Genomic DNA, 18,200 nt, shown 5'->3' on the forward strand with positions numbered 1-18,200 from the left:
AAGAGCATTTTATAAGAAGTATTTAGACATGGGTCAGTACTGTCAATTAACCATTAAAGTAAACTTAAATCTTATTTTTTAAATACAATTATGGTTTCAGGCATAAAAATGGGTACAACTAACAAAATGTCCCAAATGTCTGATTTTCTTTTTTTTTTTTTTTTGAGACAGAGTTTCTCTGTGTCACCCAGGCTAGAGTGCAGTGGCGCGATCTCGGCTCACTCCAACATCTGCCTCCTGGGGTTCAAGCAATTCTCCTGCTTCAGCCTCATGAGTCGCTGAGCTTATAGACAGAAGCCACCATGCCCACTAGTTTTTGTCTTTTTACTAGAGACAGGGTTTCCCCATGTTGGTCAGGCTGCTCTTGAACTCCTGAACTCAAGTGATCTGCCCACCTTGGCCTCCCAAAATGCTGGGATTACAGGCGTGAGCCACCATACCCAGTCCCAAATGTCTGACATTTTAAACATAAGTTCAGTTTTTCAGTGGAAGGCCCCTCATATATTAATATAAAAGAATATTTTTAAAGTTACCTGATTTCGTCTCCTTGGGCCAGTGAAAGAATCCTAAAAATTTTTAAAGGAAGGAGAAAAGGAAATGAATAGAACAAACACATTGAAAAAGTTTTTTTCTTCTAGATTATTAACAATTACTGCTAAAAATAAACTCAGAATATTTTCCACAGCAATTATTATTACATGAACCAGTAACACACATTAAGGAAATCCAGAATTCAGTTAAATATTCTCATGCAAAAATATAACTCCTTACCAAACATATAGGTTGAACAGAAGAGATCTTACAATTTTTGCCTCCCCAGTCCTCAAAACTGGAATAAAATCCTTTATCCAGTATATACTGTTCTCCTGTGAAGTCAGGATTTTCATAGGCTACCCATCTAAGAAACAAAAACAATAACTTGTTAGAGTTCATATTTTACATATAAAACAATCACATATTGCAATAACAATGTATCATACAGAAACTTTCATTTGTTTTGCTAATTGAAATTTTAATTTTTCTGATTCTTCATTAACCTTTAGAAGCAGATGGGTTTGTCTACAGGACAAATCAAAATGGTAAGTCAGCGGAGAAAAGGAAACGCTTATACACTGCTGGTGGGAATGGAAATTAGTTTAGCTGCTGTGGAAAGCAGTTTAAAGATTTCTCAAAGAACTAAAGACAGAACTAGTATTCCACCCAGCAATCCCATTACTGAGTATATACCCGGGGAAAATGAATTATTCTACCAAAAAGATACTTGCACGTGTCTTGTTTACTGCCGCACTATTATCAAGATGTGGAATCAACCTAGGTGTTCATTGATCAATGGTGGATTGGGTAAAGAAAATGTGGTTCATATAAACCATGGAATACTATACGGCCATAAAAAAGAATGAAATCAAGTCCTTTGCAGCAACCTGGATGCAGCTGGAGGCCACTATCCTAAGTGAATTAACGCAAACAGAAAACCAAATACCAAATACTTATGAGCAAGAACATATACTTATGAGCATGTTCTTGCCCATAAATGGGACCTAAACATTGGTTATGCATGGACATAAAGATGAAAAAAAAAATAGGCACTGGGGACTACAAAAGGGGTGGGAGGGAGGGGGGTTTGAAAAACTACCTATTGCATACTATGCTCACTACCTGGGTGACAGGTTCAACCGTACTCCAAACTTCGGCAAATCATGCAATATACCCATGTAACAAACCTGCACATGTACCCCCTGAATCTAAAATAACAGATGAAAAAAATTTAATGCAAAAGAAATGGTAAGCGTAAGAGTATCCTGACATGAACTTTTGAGTGTCCTCACTTATCCAATGCTATTCCTTCAGAAAGCTACGAAGGCAATACTTCTCTGTGCTTTTTTTCTAATTGTATTCTGAGGAAACAAAACACATAGGACTTTAAAGAATAACCAGTTCTTTTAATAAACAATCAATAAATCCTTTCATCCTCAACCTTAAAATATTTTTGCAGAAAGATCTTAGGAAGCTGTGTCTATTACACAACAAACCACACTGAAAAAGAAGTTAACAGAAGAAATGCTTTAAAAAATGCAGAACAGAACTAAAATATTGTTTCCAACAGTGTTTCCAACATCACATAAATATGTAATAATTAAATAAAATTGAGCAAACTCACAGAAATACTAAAAATAAATCTCTTTTGGAATGTTTTTTATTTCTAAGTGATCTACACCCAGAGGAAAATCAACAAAACCAATTTAATGATGCTATTTCCTATCCAAAGATAAAGTCTTTGAAAGGAAAAGGTTTTTCAGTTCTGTTATATTAAAGAGATACTTAATACTGTTATATTAAAGACATCAAGTATCTCCTCAATTAATTCATCACTCTCAGGATGCTCTCAAAGCTTAAAGGAATAATGTCTATGTAGGTATTATGTAGAGTGATCAGAACTTTGCAGAATGTTTCCACATCTGTTATCACATTTAATCTTCTAGGGAGGTATTGGTGTTCCCATTTTACAGATGGGAAAAACCTAAGACACAGGGAAGTTAATTCATGCACCAGGTGCCAGGAACTAGACTGGCACTAGACATACAAAGATGAAAAAGACAAAGCCCACAGATGGGTAAGAAGCATCACATGGAATTATTTGTTGGTATTTGTTTTGAATGGGAAATGACTTGTCCAGGGTGACACCATCGACTGTTGGCCAGAATGTGACAGAACCTACCTATCCTGAGGCTCGCAGGCTCTCCTCGCTTTGTGACCCAACCTGCCATGTGCCCTGGAAAGTTCCCTTTCATTTACTGTTCTAGAAAACCATGTCTAAAACAGTCCACACACTTTCTAATTAGGGCAGATTACAAATTTACTATCCAAAGGGCTGATTTAAACAAAAACTCAAGTACAGTCATTACTAGAATATGAACAGCCATCAAGGAAAAAAAGAACACTGCCAAGATCTCCAGTGAGAAGGAGCTAATGATAGCCAACAGCTGTGCACTGAGTCCCGGCCATCCAAATGGAGAAGCTGCTGTACTATCACTCAGTCTTTCAGGAAGTACAGTCCCCTACCACCCCCCGATTTCAGAACCTCACTAGCAATTTTTAAAACCTATCCTTTTTAAATTATTATTATTTTTTATTTTTTTAGTAGAGTCAGGATTTCACCATGTTGGCCAGGCTGGTCTCAAACTCCTGACTTCAAGTGATCCACTTGCCTCATCCTCCTAAAGTTCTAGGATTACCGGCGTGAGCACAGTTCCGGGCCTAAAAACCTATTCCTGATCATTAAGAAGTGAGGAGATAGGAGACCTGGCTCCACCTGTGGTCATGACATTAACTTTCAGATAACTTTGAAGAATTCACTTAACCTTTGTGAAAGTTCATATTTTCAAGTGTCAGTAGGGGAGTGGGCCAAGGTCCCCGGGCTGACCAGGTGATCCTGTACAGCACACGGGTACCCGTATGTGCTGCCTCCGCCCACAGGGCCTCAGGCTTTACCTCCAGCATGAAGGGAAGCAAAAGCAAAGCCTGAGCAGGGAGCACTGCTATGTGGGAGGACTGTCTGCACATCAAGAAAATCTACCTTACAAACGCTAGGATTTAAAAAAACAACAACGAACAATTACAGAAGAAGAGTCACATCGAAAAAAGCGTTCTCAGCAGGGCTCTGGGTCGGTAACAAGCAGAGAGACCAGAGGGTTAAAGGCCTTTCTGTTTGACTTCAAGGTTTGGAGGGAAAAAAGACAGTGAGGAGGGAGGCTGAATGCCAAGGAGAGAAGGCAGAGACTGAGCAAGCCCTGGAAGCAGCTTTAGCCAATACTCTGTTCTTTTTACGAACAAGTATGGGTACTGTGTTTTCCTATGCAACTAAACTACTTGTAAGTAAATACCCAACACCCAGCTAAGCCTATCTCTGAAGCTGAAGCCAGAAAACAATTTATTAAGATGTTACTTGAACTGACAGTAGTGTTGTTTTCCCTCCAAGATACCTGATGAATCAATCACCCATGAACACGGGGGCACTGGGGGAGGGGAGAAACCGCAAAACACAGATCTGAGATTCTCTGCTCTGTGATCTGAAAGTCTACCTACAACTTACACTTGGGGCTCTTAAGAAAATCCCTCACTGTCCTTGTCCGGATGTATTCTGTACACATGAATCAACACTCCTCTGTGTAAAGACTGGTGGGGAGATGGGGGAAAGGCATGTACACAAGTACTAGCAGGTCTCAGCCTGGTGGAATAATTGCTCAGAAGATAAGGGCAGCAGGGTAAACCTGCCCTTCCGTGAAAGGCTGAAGGAGAAAGAATTTAAAACAACAACACTTTTCGTTTTTATCTGAATACTAGAAATATTTCATTTTGCTCCTCGTTTTAAAAAACTAGCCCAGTTTCTACTCTCTGGGCAAGAATATGGCATAGAACTAGAAACTGATAAGCAGGGAGTTTCTTTCAACATTTCCAGTAAGAAATCAAATGCAGTTCCTAAAAACCTCACTTGCCGGTTTCATGGGCATCCTTCCTGAAGGCTGTTTTCTGTTTAAGGGCTAATGAGTTTACGACCCAGGGGATGTATTACCCATGTGATGGTGACCCTCCTGGGAGATACTTTCATGGAACAAGAGCTTCAGAAGAGTTTTTTTCTGACAATGTGTGCCATACTAAGAAATAAAGAACGAGCTAAAATACTTAATTGCCAATAAAAATAAAGCCATTAAAATACAATAATTTTCCTTTGAAACTGTTAGAAGTGAATAGGTAGTCCTACTCCAACATCTTGGCTCATCTCAGCCTTCCTATCCTATCCCACAGGCCTAACTCCAATGCCACCTCCTCCGCAAAGTCTTCCTTCCCTGTGTCCAGACTGGAAATTAATTTCTGTCTGCTGTGGATTCCCAGAGCATTTAATGTGTACCTCTTTTGTAGCAATAATTATGTTTTACATAAATACTGTAACTTCTTTGAGGACATAATACAATGCTTTGCACATAATAGACCTCAATAAATACTTGTCAAATGACAAATCGAACAAAATATGAGGAAGCAGCTGACTCTGGTAAATACAAAAGCCCTTCCATATGCAAAGAATTTCAAAGGAAGTGGGGGGGGGTGTGTGTGTGTCCACGTATGTGTATGTACCTCCCTTCAACTTCCCCTTTCTACCAAAACTTAACTGCTACAGATGGAAAAAAAAAGCTTAAGCCAGGAAATGCAATTAGAAATGACTAAAAATAGAAACATATAATAGCAGCACTTTATAAAGGAAACTGATTTCAAGTAAGCAAGGCCTGGGTAAAAAGGAAAGGAGATTGGCTCAAGGCACAATAATTCTACCTGTGTTAACAGCATCATCTACAAAATGCCTGAGGGAATTCATTCTAGCCAGCATCCTTTTGCTTCCTCTGCCAGGGTGGATGACTGGGCTCTGACTAATAGAACCAGCACAACTGGTGAATATCAAAATGTACAACTGTTTCACCAGACTAAGTTGGTCACTATGTTTTCCTCCTAAATAATTAGCTTTAAAGGCAATCTAAAATACTGCAGAGCCCCAGCAATACTTCAGATAACTTGTACCATGTATTTCAGATGACTTCTGGCTTTTGTAAACAGGCTACTGATTCTAAAATGTTAGGGCTCCGGAACAGGACCCAAGAGTAGGCATTTCCTGCTAAGAATGGAATACCCAGAAATCAGATCACTGATACTCTGCCACAGTGCCCCCATATGCAACAGCCTAGACAAGAACTTGGTAAACAAGGTTTTTTTTTTTACTCTGTTTACTAAGAGTAAACATTAACCATGTTCATCAACTTTTAGTACGTTGTACACACATTTCAAATATCCAGGGCTATTGTGGGAGGCCCCATGAGATACAATGGGGTTGAGGCTAGGATGATTCAAATAGTTTGTCACTATGACAACAAAAACCTAACACCAAACACTTTCAACATAACCAATGTCACATTATTTCATATAACTATTTAAGAATACTCTCACTTATAACAAATTAGAATAGACATTAGCCTGGATTATAAGAATAATTATGTAACTCCCTGTAACAGCCATCTGCTGTTTTTGCCCATCTGGCATCTATCTCCCCACTCTTTCTGATGTCCCTGAGGAACTTCTGTCCCTGGGGAAGTTCTGATAATCATATCTAAGTGGCTTCTATGGGATAGACCCTACATCTCAGCTCTGGAGATGGACACATAGCCCAGACGTGACCATCTCTGCGGCTACAGTGATTGGTTCAGGCATGTGCACATGACCCAAGCCTAGAAAAGCAAAGTCAAACATGGAACTTATGAGGAAAAGAGAAGTTCTTTCCACTGCAAGAAATGAGCTGGGGCCAGGCATGGTAATCCCAGCACTTTGGGAGGCCAAGGCGGGTAAATCACCTGAGCTCAGGAGTTTGAGACCAGCCTGGGCAACATGGCAAAACCCTGTCTCTTAAAAAAAAAAAAAATACAAAAATTAGCCAGGCCTGGTGGCATGCATCTGTGGTCCCAACTACTTGGGAGGCTGAAGCAGGCGAATTGCTTAAGCCCAGGAGGCAGAGGTTGCAGTGAGCTGAGATGTTGCCACTGCACTCCAGCCTGGGTGACAGAGTGAAATTCTGCCTCAAAAAAAAAAAAAAAAGAGTTAGGAGAACAAAAGCCAGATGTGGCCATAGGCCACCAGATGCAAAGGGCCTACCTAAAGTCAAGTTAACACAGAAAAAAGCCCAGTCAAGACACAGAGACCAAGTTCTGATAACAGTGTTTGATCCCCTGCATCCAGCCATGCCTGAAGCAAAATCTTCTCCAGGACATTTTTAGTTACTTAAGCCACTAAGTTCCATTTTAATCCCTTGAGCCAATTTAGCTTGGTTTGCAATCACTTCATCCCAGATAATCTTGACTAAACATCTTTCAATAAAAACTTGCTTTACCACTAATAAAACAGTCAACTGCTAACTCCACGTACATAGAACCATTATTTTTATGTCAAACTAATAGTGAAGAAATACACTGGAACAGGTGTAGGACCACAGGAAAATCTAATGGGATCTCCATCGTTTAAAAAATTCACGATCTTTCCGTGCAGAATGACAAGGGAAGCAGATCTGTAGATTTCTATCATGATACCCAAAGCCTACCCCAAACGTAAAATGAAGAGACAGTATGAGAAAGATTTTTAAAGAGAGTTAACGAAAATATCATGACAGCAACTATTACATGACTGATTTAATGTTCAGCTGTTGAGATATTTGTGTATTGAGTGCCTACTCTGTCATAGACTCTTACCAGTTTAAAACAAACCAAGATAAAACCCATGTTTAAAATTCCAGTTGGATTATTTCACTTACACTCCACTCAGTACATTAATAGACTGTGTCTTCACTCCATATCCAGTCTCCTTTAAATTAGCAACAATTCCCAATACATCAATACTGGAACCTTTGGATCCAAAGTTTTTTTCACTGTACATTATCATGTGAGCATTTGAAAAATCCTATTGAGAAAAAAAATTCAAAATTCAAAAACTAGCCATTTATTATCCAAAGACGACCAAATATTAGCCATTAGCTTGTCCTTTACTTACACCTAATATAGGTCGTAAAGACTGAAGCTCTCCATTGTAACCTCCCCAGGCTTTCCAGTCCCTGTATTCTCCTTCTTCTAGCAAATACTGATGACCTGTAAATCCAGGCTTCTCATACGCAACCCAACTGCAACACAAAGAACGTGAGGAGTAGTCATTTTCAGACATGTTCACATTTTTTCAAGGTACGTATCAATTTCACTGAAAAATACAAATAGTTAGAAAGCTAGACATGAACTTCTGCTTTATTATCATTCAAATTCTTTAAAATTTAGGAGAATAACAGAATGGCCCCAAGAAAATAACCTAAGAGACATACATCAGAGTTGTATAAAAAAGGGAAGGGGTGTGTGTGTGTGAGTGGTGTGTATGTGTGTGTGTTTAATAAGGGCTGACTCAAAAGAACCTCAGCAAGCAAAACTGGATAAACTCACTTCAAATAGTAACAAAAATATTATGAATAGTTAGCGATTTACAAGAGCAATTTTAGTGTGCACTTCTATGGGAAAGGTGTAAGATCTATAAAATGCAAAAATACAAAAATTAGGAAGCGAACTGTCAAACCCTTCAATAGCTTGGAGCATAATTCTAATAAGCAAGGTTGTAGATTTGATCAACTTGAATAGGCCAATGTATCAGCCTTGCTTGGTGGACTGACCCCACAATTGTCCCTCAAACTCCCTTTTTTTTTTTTTTTTTTTGAGATGGAGTTTTGCTTTTGTTGCCCAGGCTGGAGTGCAATGGTGCGATCTTGGCTCACAGCAGCCTCTGCCTCCTGGGTTCAAGCAATTCTCCTGCCTCAGCCTCCCAAGTAGCTGGGATCACAGGCATGCGCCACCACGCTCAGCTAATTTTGTATTTTTAGTAGACACGGGGTTTCTCCATGTTGGTCAGGCTGGTCTTGAACTCCTGCGCCCACCTCAGCCTCCCAAAGTGTTGGGATTACAGGTGTGAGCCACCATGCCCGGCCTCAAACTGCTTTCTTAAATCCAGTCACTATAGGCTGAGGATAATGTGGACATACCTGTCAAAATTCACCACACTATAGAATCAGGAATGTTGTTTTTAGGGGGGAAAGGACACATTTATTACTTAATATTTAGGAAAAAAAAAAGAAATCCTAACAAGTCACCCAGGTACTTACATGCCTCTTAGAACTTTCACAGACCCCACTGACGTAAATGGCAAATGATCGCCTCCAGTCGCCTCTTCTGTTTCACCTCCCTCCATGACAAAACTACACATTTCTGTTTCTAGTTCCACACATTTTCCTTCAAAGAAAGGCTTTTCATAAACAACTACCTACAACAGAAATGAGATATACCAGTAATTTGTAAGAAGTATCCCAACAGCTTAACATTAAATCAGTCATTTAATATCACTAAGTCCTAAAACACAAATTAAAATTTTCTGGCTAGGCACGGTGGCTCACGCCTGTTATCCCAGCATTTTGGGAGGCTGAGGTAGGTGGACCACTTGAGCTCAGGAGTTCAAGACCAGCCTGGTCAACATGGTGAAACGCCGTCTCTACTAAAAATACAAAAATTAGCTGGGCATAGTGATGCACGCCTATAATCTCAGCTACTCAGGAGGCTGAGGCAGGAGAACTGCTTGAACCCAGGAGGCAGAGGGTTAAGTGAGCAAAGATTGCGTCACTGCACTCCAGCCTGGGCAACAGAGTGAGACTCTGTCTCAATAAAATAAAATAAAATAAAATATTCTAATCATATTTTAAAACATTAACTAGACCACGCACAGTGGCTCACACCAGTAATTCCAGCACTTTGGGAGGCCAAGGCAGGAGGATCACTTGAGCTCAGGAGTTTGAGACCAACCTGGGTAATATGGCGAAACCTCATCTCTGCTAAAAAGAGAAAAAGTTGGGTGTGGTGGTACATGCCTATAGTCCCAGCTATTCAGGAGGCTGAGGCAATAGGATGGCTTGAGCTGGAGAAATCGAGACTGCAGTGAGCCATGATGGTGCCACTGTACACCAGCCTGGGTGACACAGCAAGGCCTGGTCTCCAGAAAAAAAAACCATAAATAACGGCATCTGATAAAATAGTAAAAAGAAAAAAAAAAAAAAAAATCAGACTCTTTTTTTTTTTCCTAATGTGGTATAGCCCAAAGCCATGGTTCCAAACAGTTTTAAAATCATACATATATATATATATATATAAAAATAAAATATATATAAATAAAATAAATGTATACCCCCCACACACATATATTATGTATATATATAACTGACATTTAGAACCACATAGAAGGAATCAGAGGATTCTAAAGTAGTGTTAAAATTGAAAATTGAAAAAATTTATAGTGTGTGGCATCGATGTGGGAATTGGGAATAGCAGAAAGGGGATTTTAGAGTAGGGAAAGTTTGTCTTGAAAAAGTTTTTTTCCCGGCTAACTGGCAAGCAGCAAGAAGCCCTACAATTAGTAAATACTACTGCAAATTGTTAACTTAATATAACAATGACCCTTTTGAGCCATGGCTAAATGTACTGTTAGTGTAACCAGTGCCATTAGCATCATCTTCCACCCTGAAGGATGGCACGTGTAAGTTGGCAACTTCCTTTGGCTGCATTTATGTGTGATAGAGGTTTAATATGAGAAGTCATATAAGCAATATCTTCATAGAGATGAAGTGGGAATAACATTAAGTATATATATATGTGTATATGTTTAAATAATTAATATACATTTTTACCTTTGGATCTGTAGGGAATTCAACTTTACGGCCACCCTGAAAGAAACAATAACATAGTAAGAAAAATAGTTTTTCACTGAAACATTACCATTTTATATTAGCCATAGCAGTTTATAGTAAGCCATTGAATTTCAGTGTGACTATGTTCCGGTTTGTTTTAACTTACATGAGATAGTTCTAAAATTACCAACAATAGAGATGAACACACGAGGAAGGCAGGCTCGAACGGAGCCTCGCACAGGCAGTCTATAAGCTGGTCTGCATTGTAGGAGTGTTTTTTGACCTAGTAAGTTTTCTTAACTTGGAAAATTTCTCATAAAAATCCATACTTCTCTTGAAAAAGCAGTTCCAAGGGCTGACATCTCTGGACCCAGATTCTCCCAGGCCGCTGTCTTCGGCTTCTGCATTTAACGATCCTGCCCTAGGATCACGCTTCAGCTGGGAACAGGCACGGGGTTGCCGTCTCTACCATTCCCTTCGGTTCAACTCTCAGCCATTTGTATTTTCTGCCTGGCGCCTGCAGGTATTTGATTTTGCAACCAGGGCTTACGAAACTATTACGTGTTGAAGTTCACATAATAAGATCTGAAGGACTCATGGAATAACTAGATAAACTGTTAAATAAAATTTAACACATCCCAAAGGATGAGTCTATGGGGGGTTGTTATAAAATAAAAAGCTTTTTAAAAACAAACTCACTAAAATCCAAGAAATGATGTTACATTAAAAAGATATTGCACAAAAATATTAAATACGTCAAGAGTTTAAATCAGCAATGGGAAAGTTGGATTTTTTCAAAATTAGTATCTTCAATAGCTTTTGAAAAAAGTGCCGCTAAGGATGCTCAAAGGCACCAAATGAACTATAATTATAAAAGAATGTGTTGGTTTCCTTACCTTTTATGAAAAAAAGAAGCAAAAAAAAAAAAAAAAAAAAAAGGAATGTGGCTGATATTATCAGCAACCCAGAGATTATACCACCAAGCACATGACCTTTTCAAAAGTAATCCTGTTCGAACACCATAGACTTTGCAGATTTTTCATCATCATTACAAACTGCTCCTAAAACCTGGATGAATTCTTTCATACATTCACAAAACTAACAAAACTTTGTCTTTGAAAGTGAGTTTCATTTTAGAAACAAAAGCCCAAATCATTTGCATGAAGACCAGCCAACATACAGATAATTAAACCAAATACTTTGGGAAGAGGGGTAAAATTAAGATTAAAAAAAAATTGTCTTCCTAAGTTTCTAATTTGTTTCAAACTGTCTCAGAAGCCAAGTGCGAAGTGCAGTTTCAAAAACATGTTTGTAATGGGAGCCTCATCTCGCCGCGGGTACTTAGGGAACAACTTCTATGCTGCAGCACACACTGCGCTCAACACTGGGGACAAGACAGATGTGGCCTGCTTCCTCCCAAAGCTGACAGTCTAGCGGAAGAGACAAAGAACAAAGCAAGACACTGGGATAAGGGAGAGGAAGCACAAGGCTCCTTCCACAGCAGATACTCAGGAGGACAATACTCATTTGGTCCAGCCCCAGCGACCCCCAAGCCACCACCCAGCGCAGCCTCATGTCACGGCAGCTGAGCCGGTCCTCAGCGTGCCCTGCTCTCTCCTAGGCTGCACCCTGGCTCACGCAGTGCATTCACCGACAGCTCCATCTAAAAAATCATCCTGCTCATTTTTAAAGACTGAATTTAATTTAGCATGAAGCTTTCCTAATTATCCCCCTTTTCTGTCGCATCACCCACAACTTGGAATTGTATGTATCCTTGTCCTGTTTTTCCACCAATGTTTAATTCTTCACTTTCCTCACTTGTTAAACCTACATTGGGCTGAAGCTTTGTGCGCCCATCTGCAGGTCTGCAGGGGCTGAGAATGCCTTAAAGACAAAGGACATAGTCTTACCTGCTTTTTTTGTTTGTTTTAATCTACAGCATCTAGCAAGTTACTGTTTCCATAATTTCTGTTGAGCAAATTTGTCCAATCTGCTACAAATTTGTTTCTTAAAAGTCAGCTTTATTGCTTCAAAGTCACACCCCATGAATTACCATGTCAGGCTGACAAAGAATCACCACAAGAACATTTGGATTTCATTTTTACCATTTTCAGAGGCCGCATGGATCCAATGTATGCTGCTTCTGTATCCCAGAAGGACAAGTCAGGGTATTCTCCAGGTTCCAGGATGAAAGGAACACCCTGAAATCCAGGTTCTTCATAAATCAGCCACCTAAACAGCCACCATGGAAGGAAAGAAAGGGAGCCAACTCATCATTTGTTTCAGTTTTTCCTTCTGTCTGGTACCCAGGATGAGAGGAAAAGAACAGGAGAGGATACGGACCCACACAATGAACGGCTGGACTTAGGTGTTAGAATCACACTAGACTCAAGGACAAATAAAGCCATTATATGCTTCTCTTCTTGATCTTTCACTTTTCTCCTTGGCTGGCTTTGTCCCCTTATTTTAATTTATATTATTAATTGCTCCTAAGTTCCACCTAATCATTTGTCATGGTGCCAAACATTAGTAACAGCTAACATCTCCCTAGAGCATAAAAGGAATCCACTCAGAATTTCATCTAATCCTCACTGCAATGCTATGAGGAAGAGATGCTATTGTCTCCGTTTGATAGATAAGTAAGTTGCCCAAGGCCACACAGCTGTAAGTATGAAAGGCTGGAACGATTCAAGCCGATTCCAGATCCAGGTTCCTAATCAATTTTTTTTTTCTTTTGACGGAGTCTTACTCTGTTGCCCAGGCTGGAGTACAGTGGCTTGCTCTCGGCTCACTGCAACCTCTGCCTCCTGGTTCAAACGATTCTCCTGCCTCAGCCTTCCAAGTGGCTAAGAGTACAGGCACACACCACTGCACCCAGCTAAGTTTTGCATTTTGCATTTTTTTTTTACTGGGGGGGGGGGGGGGCCTCACCATATTGGCCAGGCTGGTCTTGAACTCCTGGCCTCAGGTGATCCATCAGCCTCGGCTTCCCAAAGTGCTGGGATTACAGGTGTGAGCCACCATGCCCAGCCCTAATCATTTTGGTGATGGCAATTTTTCTCATTACAGGAAGTGCACTGAACACAGTTTACTCTTTTCACAGTTACTCAGGATCATCACTGTGAGCATTACTTAATGCACAGTGGTGTCCTCAGGGGCTCTGAAGGTCTGTGGGACTGCTTGTTCCCAGGCTGCAAAGTTTTTTGAGTTCTTGGTTCTGATTGTTATGGCTTTTCAATACCACACCCTTCTATCAGCTTGTCAGCTGTGGCTTCCGCTTCAGTCGGGAACCAGCAGCCCCACCCTCCTCTAACGTGCCAGAAATCAGGAAACCAGAAAACCATGCCTATTAGCCCTGTCTCTGAAGTTTACAAGGTCTTCTTGTAAATGTCTTGGTTCCTGGGAAGGGTTCCGAGAAGGTAAGGATGCTGAAGAAGTGAGTTTTCTATAAGAGAGGGGTTAATGTACCCACTTCATAAACAAACGTAGACTTCTACCCCAATTTGATTAGTTTCGCTAAAAGGTTCTAGCCGTGGTGCTCCACAATGTTGCTGTGTTCCCCAGAACACCACGCCAAGAAGAGAGTGGCTCTAAATGAAACCTTTTACCAACAAAATGGGTCTGACACCTCCCTCTTTGCCTTTTTCTTCTTCCCAATTTTGGCCCAAGGCACATTTTTGGCGATGGGTTTTGTTGAAGATTCCGCTGGATAAACTGGTAACTTCTCTAGACTCTCTAATTATACAGTGATTTACAACCAGGCTCCTACTGATGATTTGACAACACACACATGAAAGAATGTTGGGAGACCAGGTGTGGGATATGGGTAAGAGGTCAGAACTACAGTGTTAGAAGTCAGGATGATGGTTACCGGGTAGAGGGCGTGAAGATGACTAGGAAGACGCACGAATGAAAGGGGTTTCTGCGATGCTGGGAATGTTCTTTTTCTTGATCTGAGTGGTGATTGCTCTTGTGTATTCACTTTGTGAAAATTCACTCAGCTTATATATTTAGGGTTTATGAACCTTTTTGTACAGATGTTATGCTTCAAAAAAAAAAGTTACCTTAAGGAAAAAAAGAGGCTTATCTTTTAAATACTACTCTAATGCTTCTAAAGCACAAGAAAACAGAGGCTAAGAATAGGGTACTTTAAACTTCCTTATGTTTAAAGCATGACAGCCAAGGATACACTACATGTATTCTGGAGCTCAAAGTTATCACAGGCACACTACCCACAGATTTTTTTCTCTAACAAAATAATGGCAGTTCTGTAACACATTATGGTATTAGGCTAACAAACCAAGCAGGTTCCGAAGTCTGACTTCTTTAAAGCTTAATTTTTCATAAACTGAATGTATGGCTCATGAGCAAGTGATCTGAGATTTTGAAATGATCCTTACCAAAGTACCTTTTCATTAAGTCTTTCCTTCTATAGCTTGAGTTCAAAGAGGATTTATTCATCTGATACTAAACATTTCACTTTTGTTGAAGCATGTGGTTTAGTCACATAACATTTATGGAGGAAAGTCATTCTAGGTAGAGGGGAATTTGTGAAAAAACTGAACACATAAATGAATGCATTTGAAAAGACTGCTGTTCTGAAAGTTCTTCCTTAGGAAATGAGTGCTGAAGGCCTGCTGGGTAATTCAAACAGACATTTACTAATGTTGGGTGGACTTTGGAATTTGAAAACTCATATACAGAGTATGATTCACTTTTTCTAAATTCTGTTCCAATAAGATACATTATTTACGAGGCCATCAGGAGAGGGGGAAACTATCTTCAGGCAGTGTTATTTCAGTTTCTAAAGGTAATCTTTTATTTTCCCATGCACTTAGGTCATAAGCTTTTGCCAATATAGATTAAAAAGTACAACTTTATAGTTGTACTTAAACAGTATGATTATAAAGTCAAGCTTATTTTTTTAAGCAAACAAATGTATACCTACAAATCAATATTTTTAAAGTAATAACAATGGCCATCTGTTTATTAAAAATATTTGTCTAATTACTCTTTTAGAAATACCCCTTGAGTCACACAAGAAAAATCAGTCTTATCTTGTTCACTTGTTCTTAAACCAAAAACAGCACTTCCAGATGGATCTTAAGTTTTGTTCCCTAGATATGGCTGTCCATGAATATTGGCCATTCACAGAAACCAACTGGATACGTGAAAAATTAAATATGAATGTACTGACTTTGAGGTTATTCACAAGAGAGGGGGCTCTGAATGTCAAAGGGGAAAATGAACCTTTACAATGGAAAGATGGAGGAGGCACCACTTTAACCAAGCAATCAAACTTGGTATTGCTAATGGGCAAGCTAGTTAGCACATGCCGCCTGCTGTGATGCAACGTAAATATATGGCGCTACCTATACGAAGTATCCATGCCAAAAGTGTTCGGCCTGAACCTAACCATACCTCGGGACCTAAGCCGTAGTAGATAGGAAATTCGGGCAACAGAAAAACAAGCTAAATAATAGCATGAGGGAACACTCAGACAAACCTAGAATGTGGCATACTCTCTAAGACAGCTGGCCTAAATCTTTTTAAAAGTTAGTGGCTTGGGAAACAAAGATGAGGCATTTTAGAGATTTTTAAAAAGAGACTTAAAGAGACAGAACAATCAAACGCATTTATATGAACCTTGATTGGATTCTGATTTGAAAACGCAAATCTATAAAAGACATTCCTGAAGCAATTGGGAACATTTGGTGATGGGCTATAGAACAGATATTATCATGGATACCTTGTGAATTTTCTCAGATGTAATAATGATAGTTACGCAGGAGAATATCATTAGAAAGAGAGTCAGGCTGAATCCTATATGGATGAAGGATCATGATATCTCCAATGTACATTCAAGTGCTCAGAAAAATAATAACACAAATATGGCAAAATATTAACAGTTATTGGGTCAAAGTGAATGGTACACTGGTGTTCACTGAACTGTTTTTCCTACTTTTCTGTATGTTTGAAAACTTTTATAATAAAAAATTGGGCTCTGATATGATATATTCCACAATGAAATATACAGTGAATATTACACAGCAATGAAAAAAATACATACAGATGTACCCGTCAATCTGAGTAATCTTAGGAGTGTGGCTACATGTGTAACCAGGGTGGGCTACACCAGGTTCTGTAGCAATGGTGGTAATGGTCTAGGTTGTAAGTTGGGTGGTGGGTCCACAGGGGATTGTTTTATTATTGGGCTTCATGGTTCACATATATACATATATTCTTCTGTATATGTCAAATATTACACAGTAAAAATGATCAAATAATGTTTTCCATTAAAAAAGAAGTCCCTTGACTTTAGAACACCTGCATTCTAGCACACATTCTGCTAACAGCTAACCCTAGTCTGGAGAAAGTGACCAAAGCTTGTCTTCCTCAGTCAAATGATGGTGTTGGGCCAGATCATCTTTATACTCCCTTTGAAGTTCTAAACTTCTTTGCTTTTGTTTGTTATAAATATACTAACCCCCACTTCCACCCCCACACACACCCCGCCCCCAGAAAACCCAATATGCTTTCACCTCTGGGAGGATGGGTGCTAGCATTAGCCAGCTGCTTAAAAGAAAGATTTAAAAACAAATTACTCTCAACAGAATCTGAAAGGCAAATTTAGTGAGAAATTACTCATCTCCTCAAATAAGAATTTGACAAGGCAGGTAATACCCTTATTTTGTATATGAGTAGAAGAGCTTAATCTAGAGTGAATGGGCCCTGGAATAAATCACCTAATGGATTCTTCAGGAGTTCCCTCCACAGTAAAGACTTCTTATCCCAGTTCAGGGGAACTGGTGCATCAGCAGAAGCAAAATGAGCTTGAGTGCTTACTATCAGTTACATCTTCTCAACCCCTTGAGACTTTCCTTTGAGATCTATAAAAGCACTAATGACCTGGTGTCTAAGCTCACCAACCAAGTTCAATGAGCCCAAACTTTGAATTAATATCCGAGGCAGTGTTCCACTATCCTAATGACAATAGAAATGAACAGCCAGAAAAAAAGATGCCCATCATGACACAAACCTGTCATAAATTGTAAACTGTGACAGGCTGGTAACTACCACCTAGGAGACAAAACTAAACATACTGGAAAGGTAAGAAATATCATTTAAGGTAGCTTAATGTGCTTCAACATAGCCAAGCCTGAGTCATGGCACCCTCCAGACACTGAGATTAAAATATGATAGCAGATGCCTTTTGCATTCTTTTCTAAGGAAAGTGATGTTTCTCAACCTGACATTAATTCTTTAAAAAAAAGTGTATAGACTTATTTCATGTAAAAAAATTAAAGGCAGCAAGAGATGAAGGCATTTTCTTTTGCTTAGATTTCCACTTTCCTTCCCAGTCTCTAAATACAAAAGTGCCTTCTCTTCCCTTAACTACACCCACTCCCTTTTGTGACCGTGTCCTGTGCCTGGTTTAAATGCATTCTCTATGTCAATGACTCCTAAATTTATGCCTCCAGTCTCTCCCCTGAACTCCAGCCTCACACACCTACTCACTTTCCTGCCCACTTACTTGAATTTGCAGTTGGCATCTCAGCCTTAACCTGTCCGAAACTGAGCTCCTGAATCTCACTCTCTCCTATCTTGCTCCTCCAAGTCTTCTTCGTCTCAATAAGTGTTGGGGTTCCAAACCCTGGGCATGTCTCGGCCCCTCATACACCACACACAATCTGTCAGAAATGCTGTTAGTTCTACCTTCAAAATGCATCCAAGGTCTGACCATTTCCCACCACCATCATCGCACGTCTAAGCCACCATCCATTCTTGGCTGTATGATTGCGAGTGCACCCTACGTGGTTTCTTGGCTCCCACCTTTGCCTCTTTATAGATTATTTTCTATATGAACAGTCAGGTTGATCCTTCTGTTAATAACACAAGTTAGATCAAA

At 39.6% G+C, this 18,200-nt stretch overlaps 1 protein-coding gene across 1 annotated transcript in view; it reads right to left on the bottom strand.

Annotated features, from left to right (window-relative positions):
* The window catches only part of CRYBG1 (crystallin beta-gamma domain containing 1), a 214,085-nt gene that overhangs the window by 17,698 nt on the left and 178,187 nt on the right, over positions 1-18,200 (bottom strand). Inside the window, exons 9-15 of the mRNA XM_005552242.5 lie at positions 12,397-12,523; positions 10,292-10,327; positions 8,723-8,880; positions 7,579-7,705; positions 7,343-7,488; positions 772-898; positions 534-566 (exon numbers count right to left, since the gene is read on the bottom strand). Coding sequence (XP_005552299.3) covers positions 534-566; positions 772-898; positions 7,343-7,488; positions 7,579-7,705; positions 8,723-8,880; positions 10,292-10,327; positions 12,397-12,523 — 754 coding nt within the window. The remainder of the gene's footprint in view (positions 1-533; positions 567-771; positions 899-7,342; positions 7,489-7,578; positions 7,706-8,722; positions 8,881-10,291; positions 10,328-12,396; positions 12,524-18,200) is intronic.

This window comes from Macaca fascicularis, chromosome 4 (genome assembly GCF_037993035.2).
Source record: "Macaca fascicularis isolate 582-1 chromosome 4, T2T-MFA8v1.1".
Lineage (NCBI taxonomy): Eukaryota > Metazoa > Chordata > Mammalia > Primates > Cercopithecidae > Macaca > Macaca fascicularis.